Raw genomic sequence first — 19,207 nt, forward strand, 5'->3', positions numbered from 1 at the left:
CCTGAAAAAGGAGTTACTAAGGCTGCTGCTGAGGAATCTAGGGTGGGAGGGATTGAACTGGTTTGCCTAACCTCACTCAACTGTTTAAATAATGCATTATTATCATTTTTAAGCTGTGCTATTTGATTAACTAAGATCTGAATAGCTTCCTCAGTAGAAACCGCTTGTGGTGCTGACTCTGACTTTGTACGATTTCGTGTCATCATTTTACAAACTGTTAGTTACACAATCTTACCACACTGAATGAAAAGGATGTTTAAATATATCCGACAAACTCTTAAAATTATGAGAGAGAACAAAATCCTAAATAAAGAAAATATTACGACTGATATGCAAACCCCTATCCTTTCACACATTAAACAATACTAACTGTGGACCTTTAGTGACTGTCATTCACACCTCATATTGAGCCAAGGGTTTTTTCTCTGACACCAAATGTAACAACTATAACGGCTTCTGACACAAATGTAACAGTTGTGTTACTAAATGTGACAGTTCTGTCACTCAATGTAACTGGGTTTTCTCTTTTGATGCTGTCAATTGTCAGGATGAGCATTCTAAAGCATTCTGTCAGGGTGAAAATATTAAATAAATTAACTTTTATCTCTTACAACATGTGGGCAGGGTGGGTTCTCCCTTGGCTCGGGTATGAGGTCGAATGAAACATCATTTTTACATAAGATAACTTTTATTGAAGATTTGTACAACTGTATCTTACTGGGACGTTCTGGTTCGGAGAGCGGCAGCCGTGTCGTTTGCGTAGCCTTCTGCTGCGACAGCGGCGGCGGCGGCGTCGGCGGCGTCTGATTACGCGTAGCGGTGTGTATCTCGTGTCGCCGTCTCGCCCAGCTGACAGGAGACGCGCAGCGCGAGGTGGCCCGTTTAATTATTGCGAGCGACGTCGTGCATCGGATGATACCTTGGGTGTGGCGTCCCAGTGTTTCTCTTCTCTAAGCGGCCGCGTGTGTTGTGAGTCGACCAGCGGAGCGGCGCGGCGGGGCAAGGCCAGTGTCCCGAACTCGAACCACGGACTCCCGCTTGCCAGTCTTCGGTTGTCAGGTCTTTATCCCAGCTCACAGGTGATTGCTGAGGTGAGGCCGTCTCCTTCCCGTCCTCACGAGTCACCCGGGTATGTAAAAACCAGACTTCAAATACCTTTTAACTTCTGTCTTCTGGCGCCGCGGCTGCTGCTTGCTATTCCATTACAGCGGCGGACTTGGTGCGTCTGTGCATGATGTAGTCTCTTCTTGCATGACGGTCTTCAGCACCGAAACTGACTGCAAACTACTGCTACTCTTCTTTCTTCCTTCGTCTCTCGTCTTCGTCTCCATTCCCGTCTTCGTCCCCGTCTTCATCTGTCTTCCTCTGTCTTCATCTGTCTTCATCTGTCTTCATCTGTCGGGCCCACCGCGTCTCGCGTATTTATTCACTTCAGTTCACTGGAGGTGAACGACTTCACGGCCATTGCCTCTTCTGTCACGTTGAAAAGCTTCTCGAAGAATCTTCTTGACCTCGGTCGTTGGCTCTTGGAATGTAGGTGGGGGCCTCTGATCGCATGTGACGACTGAGAAACACGAGAGCCGGTCATTGCCTCTTCCGTCACGTTGAAAAGCTTCTCGAAGAATCTTCTTAACGTCGGTCATTGGCTCTTGGAATGCAGGCGAGGGCCTTTGCCCACATGCGACAACTGAGAAACACGTGAGCCGGTCGGGCGATGCCCTGACGGCTGAATCGACAGCGCCCGCTTATGTGGAACTCGCTGACTTCACGGTCATTGTGTCTTCCGTTCTGCTGTTCTGCCCACTGAATGCGACTATGTAACTCTCTAAACTAAACCAAGTTTTCCATTTATATTCTAATTTCTAGTTCACTTTGATTTCACTAATTTATTTACTTAAGTAACACTCAACACTATGTCCTCAACTACTTGTTTGCTGTATTTCAGTCTCTGTCTTCCCCTACAGTTTTTACCGTCTACAGCTCCCTCTAGTACCATGGAAGTTTCCACAGATATAATATATGTCCTATCATCCTGTCCCTTCATCTTGTCAGTGTTTTTCATACGTTACTTGCTTGGCAGATATTGCGGAGAACCTCCTCATTGATTATGGAAGGGGCGTTCAAATAGTTTCCGTTTGAGGAAGATGCTGCAGAGTGTATGTATCCCAGTACGACTCCTTTGCCTGTATATAAGCACCGGCATGTAGGCAAGAGGTTAGTCTGGCCGTCGAACAGTCCATGTAATTTACAATGTCCTTCCGCAGCACCACATCCCAAACTCTTCGGTTCTCTACTACGTAAGCGGGACTATCCTGCAGTTCACATATGGGCAACGTAACATTTATTGCAGTGAATGCATGTCAATTTATGATTTCCTGCATTGCTCAGTTGCTGACTGAAATGTTATACAACAATTTCTTTCTTAAGTTGTCTGTGATGGCTATAGTGATTCTGACATCCATATTATTAAACCGTTTGGCTATTCTGTATTAAATGAGCTCTTGTTGTTGTCGTTGGTGGCCATGTCTGTTTCCTTTTGTTTTCTGTTATGTGTCGTGAAAGGACGTGTATTTGATGTTCATGATAGACATTGTCACATGCAATTGCTTTGGTTGTGTTATTTGTGTCTAATCGTGTGCAGCACTGAGAGAGAATTCATGTGGTCTGCATAGGAAAATTCTGAACACATTTTTAACATGGAATTGATAGTCTCCCTTATTATATATATACCGTTGAGCAACATCTGAGATACGTCACCAAGGTATTCAGGGGACATTACAAGTGACAGACAACAACAGGATCGACACTCATCGTTAGTTAAATCAAAACAAGTTTTGTTTTGACTGTCATCTTGTTTCTGCTGTATGGTAGAGTTGACATGTTGCATGTGTCCTTTGCAAATTTATTAAGTGTATTAACAGGATCCAAGGACACATAGCAATGAATGTAATTTAACATGCCAAAAGATATGAACAAAATGAGTGATTGTTAGAAAATTTTTATTATGGGGACACCAGACCGACAGACGATCATATTATGCTATTTTTCTTTTTCTCCAGATAATGGTCACAGCACATGTGATTACTGTAAATAACAACGTCAATATTTATATGTACTTATGTTCAATGTCTTATATCGCCATTGTAGCCTGAAGATGAAGTCTGTACTTCGAAACATGTTTCTTTATTATAATACTTGCCTTTCCCCCACAACTTAACCTGCATATACTTTCAACACAAATATTGTACACATCTTCTCCTCCCCCTCTCTGCGTCTACTGTTTCCTCCCCCCCCCCTGCTTCTCTGTCCACTTCATCCTCCAATTTCTGTCAATCTCCTCCTCCCCATTCTTTCTGTCTTGCCATCTCCTCCTCTCCCTCCCTCTGTCCATCTCTCCTCCTCCCTCTGTGAACCTGCCCCACTCATGCCCATCTGCAGGTGTAGCCGCAGCAAAAAAGATCGATGAAGCAAGCCAATACTACGTCAACTAAACTCGCCTTTGGCGCAGCGCTGCTTACGTCTCAGGGGCTGGGAACCCGTTCTTACGCCTGACGTATAGGCTGCCTCCAAAGCAGACCGATAACGCAGACCAGTACTATTCTCACATACTACATTTGTTGTGCAGAGAAGCCTATATGGCAGAGGTTGGAAAAAAACGCGGTCTTGTTCTTATCTCTGCTGCTATTGGCGCTATAAGGTTATAAGCCCCAGAGCGCTGATACTCTTGTAGTTTGAAGATTCGGTTGACAGCGACCCAGGGATTTAGGAGTTCCTGGACATACATAAATACATACTGCTTTATAGGTACGTAGATTTATTTGCTAAATTGTTTTACACATACAGAAACTGTCGATATTCAGCACAGAATCAAGACTCAATATGAATATTGACGAAGTATTCACAAAATACAGGAGAAAAATTACTTATAATCATTAATGACATGATGTGTTGATGAGTGGCTGAAAAGTTCTCCCTAAAACACTAAATCATATTCTCAGTATTGGCAGTAAGGGGACCACACTCTGCCTATTTAACCCATGTTAATTTAGGCAAGTATTTGATCCTTTTCTGAAAAAACTATTTGATGCAGGACCTTAATATTTGTACTATATGTTACATGATGCTAATAGAGTCAACAGTACTAAAATCTGCTTTATCCATTTTATAGTTTGAAGAAATATTTTTTAAATTTATTAACAAAAATATTAAATTTGTTGTGCACAAAATATTTTTTTGTGGACTTCTTAATGGGGGAATATTAATGAATGTAGTACCAGAGGTGGATTTTTATGTTATGCCGAGTCTCTGAAAATTTCATTCATTGATCTATGATGGTTTATGATATAATGGGGCGTATGTACTGAAAATTTTAGTTTGTGGTAAATTGACTTTACAGAAAAAACTCTTGAAATTTTTTACTTACAGTTAATTAAAACTGTCCTGCTGCACATGATGGCCTTTTTTGGACTCTAGCAAGCCTACAAATACAGTTTTAGGAAGGTGGTTCCAAATATTGCTGTTGAAACATTTATTTGGGTTCTGTGTCTGCCCATGCAGACATTTCCTTAGAAGGTCAGGATGAGCCAAATCTCTGAAAATAGGTTTAATTGCTGTAATAATAGCAGCAGGAGGAGAATGCTGGTGACAATAAGATTCTCCAGTTGCCTGAACCCTATTGTATTTGCACCACGAATTTTCTCCTTATGGACACAATCCATGACATGGCTTACCATCAGTAGAGGACTTGGCCCAAACATCTCTCTTCATTGCCTCCAGATTTTCTTTATTTATCCTAATTGCTGCCCTTAGTAGACTTGCAAGTTTTCTGTTTCAGTTTTAGTTAACCGACTCTCTCAGGTCAACCATTTTCCAATTTCTAATTTTTTTTCCTCTCATATCAACAGTTAGTTTTCTCAGCTTTGTTCCCAAACGTTTTTGAACATGGCCTACACATTCTATTTTGCTAATAATTGCATCTCCATGTGGCTTAGAGTTCACCACATTGTTGTATGCCTTAATTACAATTAGAAACATCGTTGCCAGGTGACATAACCTCTTGTACAGAAGGCTTTCTAAACTTGTTTCCTCTAAATTGTCGTTTCTTGAAAATGCCTTTACGTTTCGTCTTCTTCAATAAGCACAACAAAACACACGTAAATAAGCACTGCAAACTTAAGTATAACGACTACTCACAATCACACTTGAACAAAACTAACCACATGTTTCAAAGCGTGTTGTTTACAAACTGCAGAAACAAAAGAGTACCGACCGTTGCATTCCAAGGACAGCCAACACACTCGGGAGGTAAAAAAAATCCCTACCGTGCAACGCAGGCGATATAAAAATCTAAAATATACGCAGAAAAGTGGGTGACAGAAAAGTGGGCATGGCACATAAACACATGTGGTAGGGAAATGCCCTTTAAATGCTCGAAAAAAAAAATTCAACAAAATCCTTTTCAGAGTACTTAAATAAAACCTTAATCTATCGATATATGATTGAAAACGAAAATCGATTTTTTTCGCCCCCAACCACGGTGTGGTCCCCTTAAGACTTCTTGCATAGGAATAAAAAAGTTGATCCACATTAAGAGAAGATGTTCAGTTCTGATGAAGATGAAGTCGGCAGGCGACTTTTACCTTCTGGCGTGCTCTGTTGTGCAGGTGCTTGGTCGCCCCCTCAGCGGCAGCAGCAGCAGTCGCAGCTGGCGCCCCCTGCAGACAGAGGGGGGCGGGCGGAGGCGGAAGGAGAGGTGCGGCGGCTGACGGCGCAGGTGCGGGACCTCGAGAGGCGCCTGCATGCGCTCACAGGTGAGCAGAACTCTCCTACATAACACCTGCAGACCGGTCTAATATTGACTGTGCGGCTTCTGTTGCGAGGGGACTCCAAAAAGTAAGTTACGTATGTCGCCTCACTCTAAGACCACTTCGCAAAAAAGAGAATCTCGTTATCAAAAGAGAGCACACATTCTGGTTTTCCCACAGACACCTGCTGGGCATCGCAGTGTGCGAGTGAAATGGCGCGGCTCTGTAAACATGCAATCCCTGACACAGTACTCGTTAAAGCCTGTGCTATGGTGGCAGGGGTAAAATATAGGGAGCGAAAGGCTATTTACAATTTGAATAGAAACCAAATGGCAGTTATAAGAGTTGAGGCGCATGAAAGGGAAGCAGTGGTTGGGAAGGGAGTGAGACAGGGTTGTAGCTTCTCCCTGATGTTATTCAATCTGTATATTGAGCAAGCAGTGAAGGAAACAAAAGAAAAATTCAGAGCCGGTATTAAAATCCATGGAGAAGAAATAAAAACTTTGAGGTTCGCCGATGACATTGTAATTCCGTCAGAGACAGCAAAGGACTTGGAAGAGCAGTTGAATGGAATGGATAGTGTCTTGAAAGGAGGGTATAAGATGAACATCAACAAAAGCAAAACGAGGATAATGGAATGTAGTCGAATTAAGTCGGGTGATGCTGAGGATATTAGATTAGGAAATGAGACACTTAAAGTAGTAAAGCAGTTTTGCTCTTTGGGGAGCAAAATAACTGATGATGGTCGAAGTAGAGAGGATATAAAATGTAGACTGGCAATGGCAAGGAAAGCGTTTCCGAAGAAGAGAAATTTGTTAACATCGAGAATAGATTTAAGTGTCAGGAAGTCATTTCTGAAAGTATTTGTATGGAGTGAAACATGGACGATAAATAGTTTAGACAAGAAGAGCATAGAAGCTTTAGAAATGTGGTGCTACAGAAGAATGCTGAAGATTACATGGGTAAATCACATAACTATTGAGGAGGTTTTGAATAGGATTGGGGAGAAGAGAAGTTTGTGGCACAACTTGACTAGAAGAAGAGATCGGTTGGTAGGACATGTTCTGACGCATCAAGGGATCACCAATTCAGTATTGGAGGGCAGCGTGGAGGGTAAAAATCGTAGAGGGAGACCAAGAGACGAATACACCAGGCAGATTCAGAAGGATGTTGGTTGCAGTGGATACTGGGAGATGAAGAAGCTTGCACAGGATAGAGTAGCATGGAGAGCTGCATGAAACCAGTCTCAGGACTGAAGACCACAACAACAACATGGCGTGTGAGTGGGATTCACCTTATGACAAAGGATTTTCGCGTAGATACCGACCGCGTGTACCTGAAGGGTGGCAAATCAGACTTATATCCACTCTGTAATAACAATGATCCGTCAAGAAAGTTCGAAATGCAATCACACGTCAGGATGGGTCAAAAGCAAACCAGAAGGTTCTACCAATGTGATAATAATACGGTCGCCAGCCTAATTAGTCATTAACTGAGTTTCTTCCCTGTACAAGTTGGTATATATTCATGCAAAACAACAACTTGTAACACTGCATAATATAGCAGAATTTTAGAACCAGAAAATCTATTGAACTCATAGTTTCACGTTCAGTACTGATATGGAAAATCATAAATTCATAACACTACACTATAATGTTTACTACAAAACTTTATACTGTCTATTAATCTGATTAAAATCGGGCATAGGTTACCCTAGAAATTGTACTTTCATGCCACACACAAAATGTCAATTTTGGTAAAGATAAAACTGATAAATTTTGACTTTTATACTGAATTTAACTTTTTCTGGTCAAAGCAATTTAGAACACTTCAGAATTCAAATGAATGAAGGGTGGACCCTGAAACTGTTATGATCGACGTATTTAAAAAAAATTGATTACTGAATTTATTATTCATTCAAGATTTCCAGTATATAAGTTACTACTCTTTTCATCTTATTTACTGCTCATTTAAATGCCTTTAAATCTGTCTCGAAATGATAAACTTCATTACTATATCAATACTAAAGTTATCTTTCGACTTCGTTAGGCCTTCGCTATTCATTTACTGGTTCATTAACAAAACATTTCTTTAAACACCAGTCTAATATAGCTAGTTCTGCAAATAATTATTGTTAACACAATTTTTAATTTTCATTTCGGGACATTCGGATTGTACGACGTTTGGAAAGGTCCCTGTCTAGGTTAGTTGTGAGGATAATTAAATGATGGAAAAGTTCTGGTAAAATTTAAGTTATTACTGCACCAAACAAACACAGTTCACTCTCTGATCCATACGAATACAGTACTAAAAGTTTCAACCTGCTAGTATCGATGCGGCGGTTGGCCGGCGGCAAGATGGCGAGGCACAGAGCACACATATAACCACAGCTATGGCTCTTGACGTATCGGCACTTTAATTCTTCTTAGCGTAGCAATACTTTTCCATTTAGTGCCTATGGAATTTTGCCATGCTGTGTGGGCATTGGAACGGCAAACCCGAGGCTCAGTGAAGCTGTGTCTTCCAGGAGAGCCTCCTCGCTCCAGAAGGTGTTGCTCAAACCAGTGCCAAACTCTTAACTACTACTGTGCCCGTTGTGCCGTGCCGCGCCCGTGCACATTTTCCCGTTCTCGCCTGCCATCCACCTTTTACCGCTCCCTGACAGACCGGGTATTCACCCGAGGTTTTGAATTCTACATATGCTAACACATTTCCTACGTATGAACCAGACGCACAATTACAATTTTAAACATCTTACAACAGTTTTAACATTTGTTACATTTCAATTCTATTACAATATTACTTGACATTTGACATAAACATTAATATTCACATTGAAACTTATTTACAGTTTTCTTAACATAATGGCATGAAACAAAAAGAAATGAAATCAGAACATCAATTACACAAGTTTATCGTAAAATCAGATGAAAAGAATTACTTATATGTACAATAGTACAGAGTCGTTGTTGTTACAAACGTACCCCAATGTTGAAGTACACGAGGCAGTATGATTATTCTGAGCAAAGCGTCTAAATCGAACGGATATTTACTGCGGAATTCTGGTGGCGTATGGACTAAATGTCGAGTCCAACCGTGATGAAACAACGTGACCAAATTCACCAGACGTGGGTAATGCTAATCGGAAAGGAAGGACACCGACATCGAAAATAGACAACAATATCCCGACAGTCGAGGAACTGATTCGCACCAATTCCATGTTTTACTACGATGAGGAATTCATACAGTGGTTCTCGAATGGCCCCGTAGCGAGAACTGTATTTCTATCGTCGAGGAATTGAACAAACGGTAGAACGTTGCTATCGTTGTTTGCACAAACCTAGCTACTGTATTGAAAATTACTATCACGCATCTTTGTCACTATGAAGCGTAATGCAAGTTACTTGACCTGTCAATAGCAATGTGTAAGTTCTTTTTGAAGTCGCATCGTCCCCCTTGCTTATGCAAGTCTTTGTAGCCTATATACGGTAATGATTTTAGGTGACTGTCCTGATTTTTATTCGAGTTAATCCGTCTTACAGGAAAATCATTTAAATATTTATGTAACTTAGATTGTAATTTTACTAGAAATATGTCTTATTCGACAGCACCGAGTTTATTAATTGGAAAGTCTTGACTTTAACTTTAATATCAGTTTACTAATGGAATAACTGCCTGCAACTGAAAACCTTTATTATCGGACCTGTGTGCAATGCACATTCTGTGCTTTGTCTCGTCTGTACTTCGTGGAATCATACATCGACGAATGTACCTACAAGAAAACGTTTCCATGTACCTGTGTGTGCAATGTGTACGTTTTAGTCTGTTACAAAGAGATGAGAAGAGATTGTGACTATGGCAAAGATAGGATGAAGATTACGGGAGAGTCTACAGAGGGTGTGCGAAATCTGTAAGCATAGTTTTTAGAAAATTTTTAATGATATAAAGAAGCCAAAAAAATTAGGTATCCAATCAGATGTTGATCGTAGCCAATAGGTGAAAGCACATAATGGATGACCAAGGGTAACTGAGGATACAACCCTCGTAAACTCATTATGTTCACCAATTACAAGTCCGCATCTCGTGGTCTCGCTTCCCACGGCCGGGTTCCCGGGTTCGATTCCCGGCGGGGTTAGGGATTTTCTCTGCCTCGTGATGACTGGGTATTGTGTGATGTCCTTAGGTTAGTTAGGTTTAAGTAGTTCTAAGTTCTAGGGGACTGATGACCATAGATGTTAAGTCCCATAGTGCTCAGAGCCGTTTGAACCAATTACAAAAGGAACTGAGCAAAACACACCGAGAGAGTATAATATGCTATAAAGAAAGAACAAGGGAAGTAACGACGTCCTTGTGCACCAGAAAAAGGACTGAATTGTCAACTGGCTGTTGTACACGTTAAGCCTCAAGTCCGGGACCAAATTCCACGGCCATAATACAGGCAAACTGCGGCTTTAATCTTGACTATAATTAACAGAAGTTATAGCGGCGATTAAGGAGGATACTGCGCCTGCATAATGTGTAGTAGTTCCACAACATAGCCCCACATGGTTGCCGTGAAGTGGGTTACGACACGTATGTAGCTATAATAAGATCGTATCGGCAGAAAACTCGCCATTTACTCACTCCTACTACGTAAGAGGTAGACTTTAGGCCTGTCGGAACATGCACAAAAATACTGAAGTTTTTCGTTACTAACTCTACAGCTCACAGTGCAGCCGATGTAATGCATCCGAAATAGGTTTTTTATGATACGCAATCATGAGACAATTGCTTGTTTACACACAAAGACCGTTTCCAGTGACGGAGCAGATATCTCATCCGTGAACAACCTCATCAGAGAAAAACAAAAGTAGCATACGTCTCCTGGGCCCCAAGCGATTCCTGCTTGAGGTGTCGTATACTATAAGACACACTTTTTCTTCGAAAAATTGACTCCTAAATTCAGGTGCGTCTTATACTCGAAATTAATATAGAAATGACATGTGTTTCATTTAAAATTCCCGTTGTTGTTGTTGTGGTCTTCAGTCCTGAGACTGGTTTGATGCAGCTCTCCATGCTACTCTATCCTGTGCAAGCTTCTTCATCTCCCAGTACCTACTGCAACCTACATCCTTCTGAATCTGCTTAGTGTATTCATCTCTTGGTCTCCCTCTACGATTTTTACCCTCCACACTGCCCTCCAATGCTAAATTTGTGATCCCTTGATGCCTCAGAACATGTCCTACCAACCGGTCCCTTCTTCTAGTCAAGTCGTGCCACAAACTCCTCTTCTCCCCAATTCTATTCAGTACCTCCTCATTAGTTATGTGATCTATCCATCTAATCTTCAGCATTCTTCTGTAGTACCACATTTCTAAAGCTTCTATTCTCTTCTTGTCTAAACTATTTATCGTCCACGTTTCACTTCCATACATGGCTACACTGCATACAAATACTTTCAGAAACGACTTCCTGACACTTAAACCTATACTCGATGTTAACAAATTTCTCTTCTTCAGAAACGCTTGCCAGTCTACATTTTATATCCTCTCTACTTCGACCATCATCAGTTATTTTGCTCCCCAAATAGCAAAACTCCTTTACTACTTTAAGTGTCTCATTTCCTAATCTAATACCCTCAGCATCACCCGACTTAATGCGACTACATTCCATTATCCTCGTTTTGCTTTTGTTGATGTTCATCTTACAGCCTCCTCTCAAGGCACTGTCCACTCCGTTCAACTGCTCTTCTAAGTCCTTCCCGCCAGTCTTAAAAATGGCTATATATTCGATGCTGCACGGAAACTTATCTCTATCCGGCAACACTGGATTAAACTGGCAGAAGCAGTGCATAGATGGGACGAACATGAGTTGCGGGGATTCACAAGCCTGCTACCATTGTCTCCCTCCCACCCCTCCAGCACAACCCCAGAACACTGTTTATTTATGATACGTCATTGCAGTCTACGGTACCAACGAGGTTGAATTTAAAGTGATTTGTTACTAGATAGTTCGTAATGGAAAAAAAATAAAAGGTATTCATATGATGCGGGCTATAAATTGAAAGTAATAGCATATGCAGAAGGATATGGAAACAGAGCAGCTGGGCGGCATTTCGGCCCTCGACCAACAAAAAACTCATTTGAGATTTGGGAGCTAGTAAAGAAAAGCTGAAAAAATGAGGAAGACTAAATGCGCAAATAGGAGACTGAATGGAAAACGGCGAAAACTATAAGATGACATATTGAAATGGATTCAAGGACACGCCAAAATGGCAATGAAATTAATACAAAAACGATTCAAATACACGCTCATAAACGAGCACTGCAGTGGAACTTAACAGACTAAGTTTGATGTCGGTTGCTGCTACAGGTTTATGAGGCATCACGGTCTTAGCATGCGAACCAAAACGAAAATATCAGAATTGGCACAAGAGCATGAAGAGAAAACATGTTTCCATCGCTTTATTATTCAACATCGAAAGGAAACAAGTGTGGAACTACACCAAATGGCGAATATGGGCGAAACTCCTCTGACATTTGATGTATCGAGTAACAGAACTCTTGCCATAAAAGGTGCCAAAACTGTAACTATAAAAACAAGTGGACGTGAAAAAAGTCACTATACTATTGTCCTTTTATGTTGTGATGACGGTAATAACTTAGTCGAATGATCATTTTCAAGAGCAAAACAATGCAAAACATTCTGAAATATCACCACGTGTTATTTTTCACGTACATAACAAGGATTGGATGGACGAGGCTGGTATGAAATTAACAATGAACAGTGTGTGGTTGAGAAGGAAAGGTACTTTATTGAACAACAGCTCTCTTCTTGCGCTAGATCAGCTTAGTAGTCATTTGAAGATTTCTGTGAAAGAGAAATTGAGACAGGGGAATACAGAGCTCGCTGTTATTCCGGGAGGACTTACTTCACATTTGCAACCTCCTGACGTCTCAAATAGATAAACCATGCAAAGTGCATGTGAGAGAGGAACGGAACAAAAGGATAATGGATGAAACCCAACATGAATCCAGGCCAAAGGGAGCTTTAGAGCGACCTACAATCAAACAGCTGTAAAGTGCGTAAACCAGTCGTGGTCTAGAGTGAGAGAAGACATTTTTGTTAAACCTTTCAAGAAATGCGGCATAAATAACGCTCTCGATGGCAGTGAAGACCGTCTTATATAAGAGGAGGACAGCGAAGAAGACGAAGAGAAAGAAGAAGAAGAAGAAAAAGGAAGTTCAGATGATATTTTTCAGGGATTTTAAAGGTCACTTTGGTTTTATGAACTAAGATTTATTTAGTCTGTTGTTGTTGTTGTCTTCAGTCCTGAGACTGCTTTGATGCAGCTCTCCACGCTACTCTATCCTGTGCAAGCTTCTTCATCTCCCAGTACCTACTGCAACCTACATCCTTCTGAATCTGCTTAGTGTACTCATCTCTTGGTCTCCCTCTACGATTTTTACCCTCCACGCTGCCCTCCAACGCTAAATTTGTGATCCCTTGATGCCTCAGAACATGTTAAACTATTTATCGTCCATGTTTCACTTCCATACATGGCTACACTCCATACAAATACTTTCAGAAACGACTTCCTGACGTTTAAATCTATACTCGATGTTAACAAATTTCTCTTCTTCAGAAACGCTTTCCTTGCCATTGCCAGTCTACATTTTATATCCTCTCTACTTCGACCATCATTAGTTATTTTGCTCCCCAAATAGCAAAACTCTTTCCCTAGTTTAAGTGTCTCATTTCCTAATCTAATTCCCCCAACATCACCCGACTTAATTCGACTACATTCCATTATCCTCGTTTTGCTTTTGTTGATGTTCATCTTATACCCTCCTTTCAAGACACTATCCATTCCATTCAAATGCTCTTCCAAGTCCTTTGCTGTCTCTGACAGAATTACAATGTCATCAGCGAACCTCAACGTTTTTATTTCTTCTCCATGGACTTTAATACCTACTCTGAAATTTTCATTTGTTTTGTTTACTGCTTGCTCAATATACAGATTGAATAACATCGGGGAGAGGCTACAACCCTGTCTCACTCCCCTCCCAACCACTGCTTCCCTTTCATGCCCTTCGACTCTTATAACTGCCATCTGGTTTCTGTACAAATTGTAAATAGCCTTTCGCTCCCTGTGTTTTACCCCTGCCACCTTCAGAATTTGAAAGAGATTATTCCAGTCAACATTGTCAAACGCTTTCTCTAAGTCTACAAATGCTAGAAATGTAGGTTTACCTTTCCTTAATCTATTTTCCAGGATAAGTAGTAGGGTTAGTATTGCCTCACGTGTTCCAACATTTCTGCGGAATCCTAACTGATCCTCGCCGAGGTCGACTTCTAGTAGTTTTTCCATTCGTGTGTAAAGAATTCGCGTTAGTATTTTGCAGCTGTGACTTTTTAAACTGATAGTTCGGTAATTTTCACATCTGTCAACACTTGCTTTCTTTGGCATGGGAATTATTATATTCTTCTTGAAGTCTGAGGGTATTTCACCTGTCTCATACATCTTGCTCACCAGATGGTAGAGTTTTGTCAGGACTGGCTCTCCCAAGGCCGTCAGTAGTTCCAATGGAATGTTGTCTACACCCGGTGCCTTGTTTCGAATCAGGTCTTTCAGTCTAGATTTGCAATATAATAATAAAAATAGTAAAATAGTTTTTTTTTTAAAACTGCTTAAAAATTAAGATGCGTGTTATAGTCCCTGGCGTCTTATACGAGGGTTGGAACTTAAATAGTGGCAACTATTTGTTTACAACCGATACAGAAGAGTTACATGTATGCACTTGTTACTGTCCTTCAAAGAAGTCAACAGCGTCGTGTAAAGCCCGTTGCCAGCGATGTGGAAGGCGTAGTATACCGTTAGCAGAGCCTGTTCTGTTGATGGTGCGAATGAAGCGGTCTACTGCCTGTCGAATCTCTGTAACAGTTCTGAAGCGAATCAAATCAAAGTCACAAGGACTTACGTCCGGGGAGTATGGTGGATGGTACAGTACTTCCCAGTCCCATCGACCGAACAGAGCAGCCACAGCTTGTGCTGTATGCGCCCGTGCATTGTCGTGCAGAATGATGGGTGGGTTGCGCAGAAAGTGTCGTCGCTTCTTTCGCAAAGCTGGTCGCAGGCGCTGCTCCAAAAACGAACACTAATTCTGTGCATTGACGGTCTGCCGTGGAGGAACGTAATGCGTTAGGATAACACCATCACAGATGTACGCGAGAATCACCATAACTTTAGCCCTCTCCTTTCGCACCATCAACAGAACAGGCTCCGAATGGAAGGTAACCTGAAGAACAGGCTTTGCTAACGGTGTAGTACGCCTTCCACATCGTTGGCAGCGGGTTCTACATAACGCTGGTGACTGCTTTGAAGGACGGTAACAGGCGAAAACATGTACCTCTTTTGTATCGGTTGTGAATAAATAGTTGCCACCATTTAAGTTCCGACCCTCGTAGTTCGTAAAATACGGCACTATATCTGAACAGAAGTGTCCGGACAATCCTATGTTATGCGAAATTGACCACTAGATGTCGCGAGATACGAAGCCACCAGTATAAAAGGAGGCGTGGAGTGTTGTGTCGTCAGTAGAGAAGCAGTGACAGCAGAATTGGTCAATTAGGTGAACTCAGTGACTCGTTTCTGGCTGTCATGAATAACAAATCAGTCAGGGGCACTTCAACCCTCCTATAACTGCCCACGTTGACTATTGGTGATATGGCTGTGCAAAGGAAACATGAAGGAACAGTCATACCCAAACTAAGAGCAAGGTGACTTCATGTACTGATGGACAGGGACCGACGAACATGTGAGAGGGTGGTTGTAAAAAAATAGCATGAAATCAGCAGAAGAATTCACTTGTGAGTTGCTAAGATCAACCAGCACCCGAGATAGCACACTGGCTTTGCGCACAGACTGAATCGGGTGCATCGTAAGTCATAAATTTCTGTAGTCAGTGGAATGCGATGCTTGAGGTGATGTACAGAACGACGCAACGGGACAGTCTATGACTGGAAAGGAGTGCTTTGGAGTGCTGAATCACGCTATAGCCTGTGGCAATTCGATGGAAATGTTTAGGGTTGAAAATGCTTGGAGACCGTTTCCAGCCGTCATGTGTAGTTCCATCAGTGAAGTATGGAGGAGGTGGTGTTTACAGTATGTTTTTCTTCGTGTGGTCCCCTTATTGTGTTAAAGAAAGGACATGAATACATTTCGCAGTATTGTGTACCTTGTACAGTAGAGTAAAAGTTGGGAGTCGGTAACTGTTTGTTTCAGAATGAAGTGCACCCTGTCACAAAGCAGCGTTTGTGAGGCAGTGGTTTGTTGACAGTAACATTTCTGAAATGGACTGGTCTGCACAGGGTCCCGACCTGAACCCACTGGAACGTCTTTGGGATGGGTTACAACGTCGACTCTGCTCCAGACACTAGGGTTCAACGTCACTCTGATTCTGGCTTTTGAGGAAGGATGTGTTGTGACCAGGCGAAACTACTTTCGTCTCGCCACAGTGTGGGTTCTTTGATTGCTCTGGGGTGGAGGAGGGGGGGGGGGGGGGGGGGAAGGCTCGTCACACTACAGCATCTGAGATGTTGGTTCACTTTATTACACAAATGAATAAAAGATTCAGTTAACTTTGAGTCACGTCTTTGCCACAGGAGTCCTGGATGATTTACATCTGTCATGGACCAGCAAAGCATCACCTGATGCACTAATTAACAAACTGTTCTCTTTACGTACAATGTTCAGCATTAGCAACACTACAAGTTTATCTCAAGTTTTATCTATCACATTGGTCCTTTACTATGATGCTGACTCCTTCAGATGAGGTCACCAACTGGGCGAGCTCTGGCATCTTCGAAACTACACACACCAAAAAAGGTTTTTTTGATGTCTGTGTATTGACTCCAACGTAAGGGTGCTGCAGAGCTGATAGGCAAGGCGTGGTCTTCAGGAGTGCCTCCCATACGTCGTTGCAGATTGCAGCGAGCCCTCGCTAATGTCTGTGATATCGATTCACGTTGTCAATTTTGGTCTGGCAACGCCATCTTTGTACGATACCAAAGAATTGGTTACCATTCCCCACAGGCATTCAGACACCTCACTGAAGTGTCCTCAAAAGAGTTGAAGCAATAATAAAGCGAAGGGTTGACACACTTTATTTAATATCCACTAATAGGTGTCCGAACATATTTGATCAGATACTGTGAATCGGTAGTATTAGGGCATATTTGTTTTAACAGATATTTCCTCTGCTGAAGTTTGAAGTCGTACCAATAGTGGGATGAAAATTGTGGTATAAAAGTTGATTATCGTATATGCAGCCAACTGAGCCAGCTTTCAGTATGAAAATATACACTACTGACCATTAAAATTGCTACACCTAGAAGAAATGCGGATGATGAACGGGTATTCATTGGACAAATATATTATACTAGAACTGACATGTGATTTCATTCTCACGCAATTTGGGTGCATGGATCCTGAGAAATCAGTACCCACAACAACCACCTCTGGCCGTAATAACGGCCTTGATACGCCTGGGGATTGCGTCAAACAGAGCTTGGATGGCGTCTACAGGTACAGCTGCCCATTCAGCTTCAACACGATACAACAGTTCATCAAATGGTTCAAATGGCTCTGAGCACTATGGGACTTAACATCTGTGGTCATCAGTCCCCTAGAACTTAGAACTACTTAAACCTAACTAACCTAAGGACATCACACACATCCATGCCCGAGGCAGGATTCGAACCTGCGACCGTAGCGGTCATGCGGTTCCAGACTGAAGCGCCTTTAAGCGCACGGCCACACCGGCCGGCTAACAGTTCATCAAGAGTAGTGATTGGCGTATTGTGACGAGCCAGTTGCTCGGCCACCATTGACCAGACTTTTCAGTTGATGAGAGATCTGGAGAATGTGCTGGCCAGGGCAGCAGTAGAACATTTTCTGTATCCAGAAAGGCCCGTACAGGACCTGCAACATGCGGTCGTGTATTATCCTGCTGAAATGTAGGGTTTCGCAGGGATCGAATGTAGGGTAGAGTCACGGGTCGTAACACATCTGAAATGTAACGTCCATTGCTCAAAGTGCCGTCAGTGCGAACAATAGGTGACCGAGACGTGTAACCAATGGCAGCCCATACGATCACGGTGGGTGATACGACAGTATGGCGATGACGAATACACGCTTCCAATGTGCGTTCACCGCGATGTCGCCAAACACGGATGCGACCACCATGATACTGTAAAGAGAACCTGGATTCATCGGAAAAAATCACGTTTTGCTATTCGTGCACCCTGGTTCGTCGTTGAGTACACCATCGCAGGCGCTCCTGTCTGTGATGTAGCGTCAATGGTAACCGCAGCCATTGTCTCGGAGCTGATAGTCCATGCTGCTGCAAACGTCGTCGAACTGTTCGTGCAGATGATTGTTGTCTTGCAAACGTCCCCATCTGTTGACTCAGGGATCGAGACGTGGCTGCACGATGCGTTACAGCCATGCGGATAAGCTGGCTGTTATCTCGACTGCTAGTGATACAAGGCCGTTGGGATCCAGCACGGCGTTCCGTATTACCCTCCTGAACCCACCGATTCCATATTCTGCTAACAGTCATTGTATCTCGGCCAACGCGAGCAGCAGTGTCGCAATACCATAAACTGCAGTCGCGATAGGCTACAGTCCGACCTTTATCAAAGTCGGAAACGTGATAGTATGCATTTCTCCTCCTTACACGAGGCATCACAACAACGTTTCACCAGGCAACGCCGGTCAACTGATGGTTGTGTATGCGAAATCGGTTGTAAACTTTCCTCATGTCAGCACGTTGTAGGTGTCACCACCGGCGCCAACCTTGCGTGAATGCTCTGGAAAGCTAATCATTTGCATATCACAGCATCTTCTTCCTGTCAGTTAAATTTCGCGTCTGTAGCACGTCATCTTCGTGGTGTAGCAATTTTAATGGCCAATCGTGTATTAAGGCCCTGTGCCGGAGCGAGGCTGAACTCGGAAAATTGCCTTTCAGGAGCAATGTCCTTACTGACGGCGTCATCCAGGTGCAGCTCACATCCCGTCCTCACAGCCTCGCTCCTGGTGGTACCTCTACTCAATTTCCAAATTTCACACAAGGTGTCATATTCGATTTGCGGATATAGTACTTCTGAAATAGGGGGTATGACGGCGAAATGGTTTAGTCACAGTCTAGAGGGTTGCTTCCGGAATGAATCATTCAGTACGTAGTGGAATATGAGCTGTTTTCGAAGCTGTGAGATAGGATGGCGAGTCGTATGTGGGTAGCCTAGCCGGGTTGGGCACTGCCTGAGAAACTAATGGTTTTGATTACTTTTTCGAGTTTGAATTTCGCAGTCATGTTAATTTTTTGAAGAACATTATCTTCGTCTCTGACTTTCGACGGGAC

The 19,207-nt window shown here is 42.5% G+C and overlaps 1 protein-coding gene across 1 annotated transcript in view; it reads left to right on the forward strand.

Annotated features, from left to right (window-relative positions):
* Positions 1-19,207, forward strand: part of LOC126459917 (chondroitin sulfate N-acetylgalactosaminyltransferase 2-like) — a 163,294-nt gene that overhangs the window by 68,652 nt on the left and 75,435 nt on the right. Inside the window, exon 4 of the mRNA XM_050095890.1 lies at positions 5,664-5,810. Coding sequence (XP_049951847.1) covers positions 5,664-5,810 — 147 coding nt within the window. The remainder of the gene's footprint in view (positions 1-5,663; positions 5,811-19,207) is intronic.

The sequence above is a fragment of the Schistocerca serialis genome, chromosome 1, assembly GCF_023864345.2.
Source record: "Schistocerca serialis cubense isolate TAMUIC-IGC-003099 chromosome 1, iqSchSeri2.2, whole genome shotgun sequence".
Classification (NCBI taxonomy): Eukaryota; Metazoa; Arthropoda; class Insecta; order Orthoptera; family Acrididae; genus Schistocerca; species Schistocerca serialis.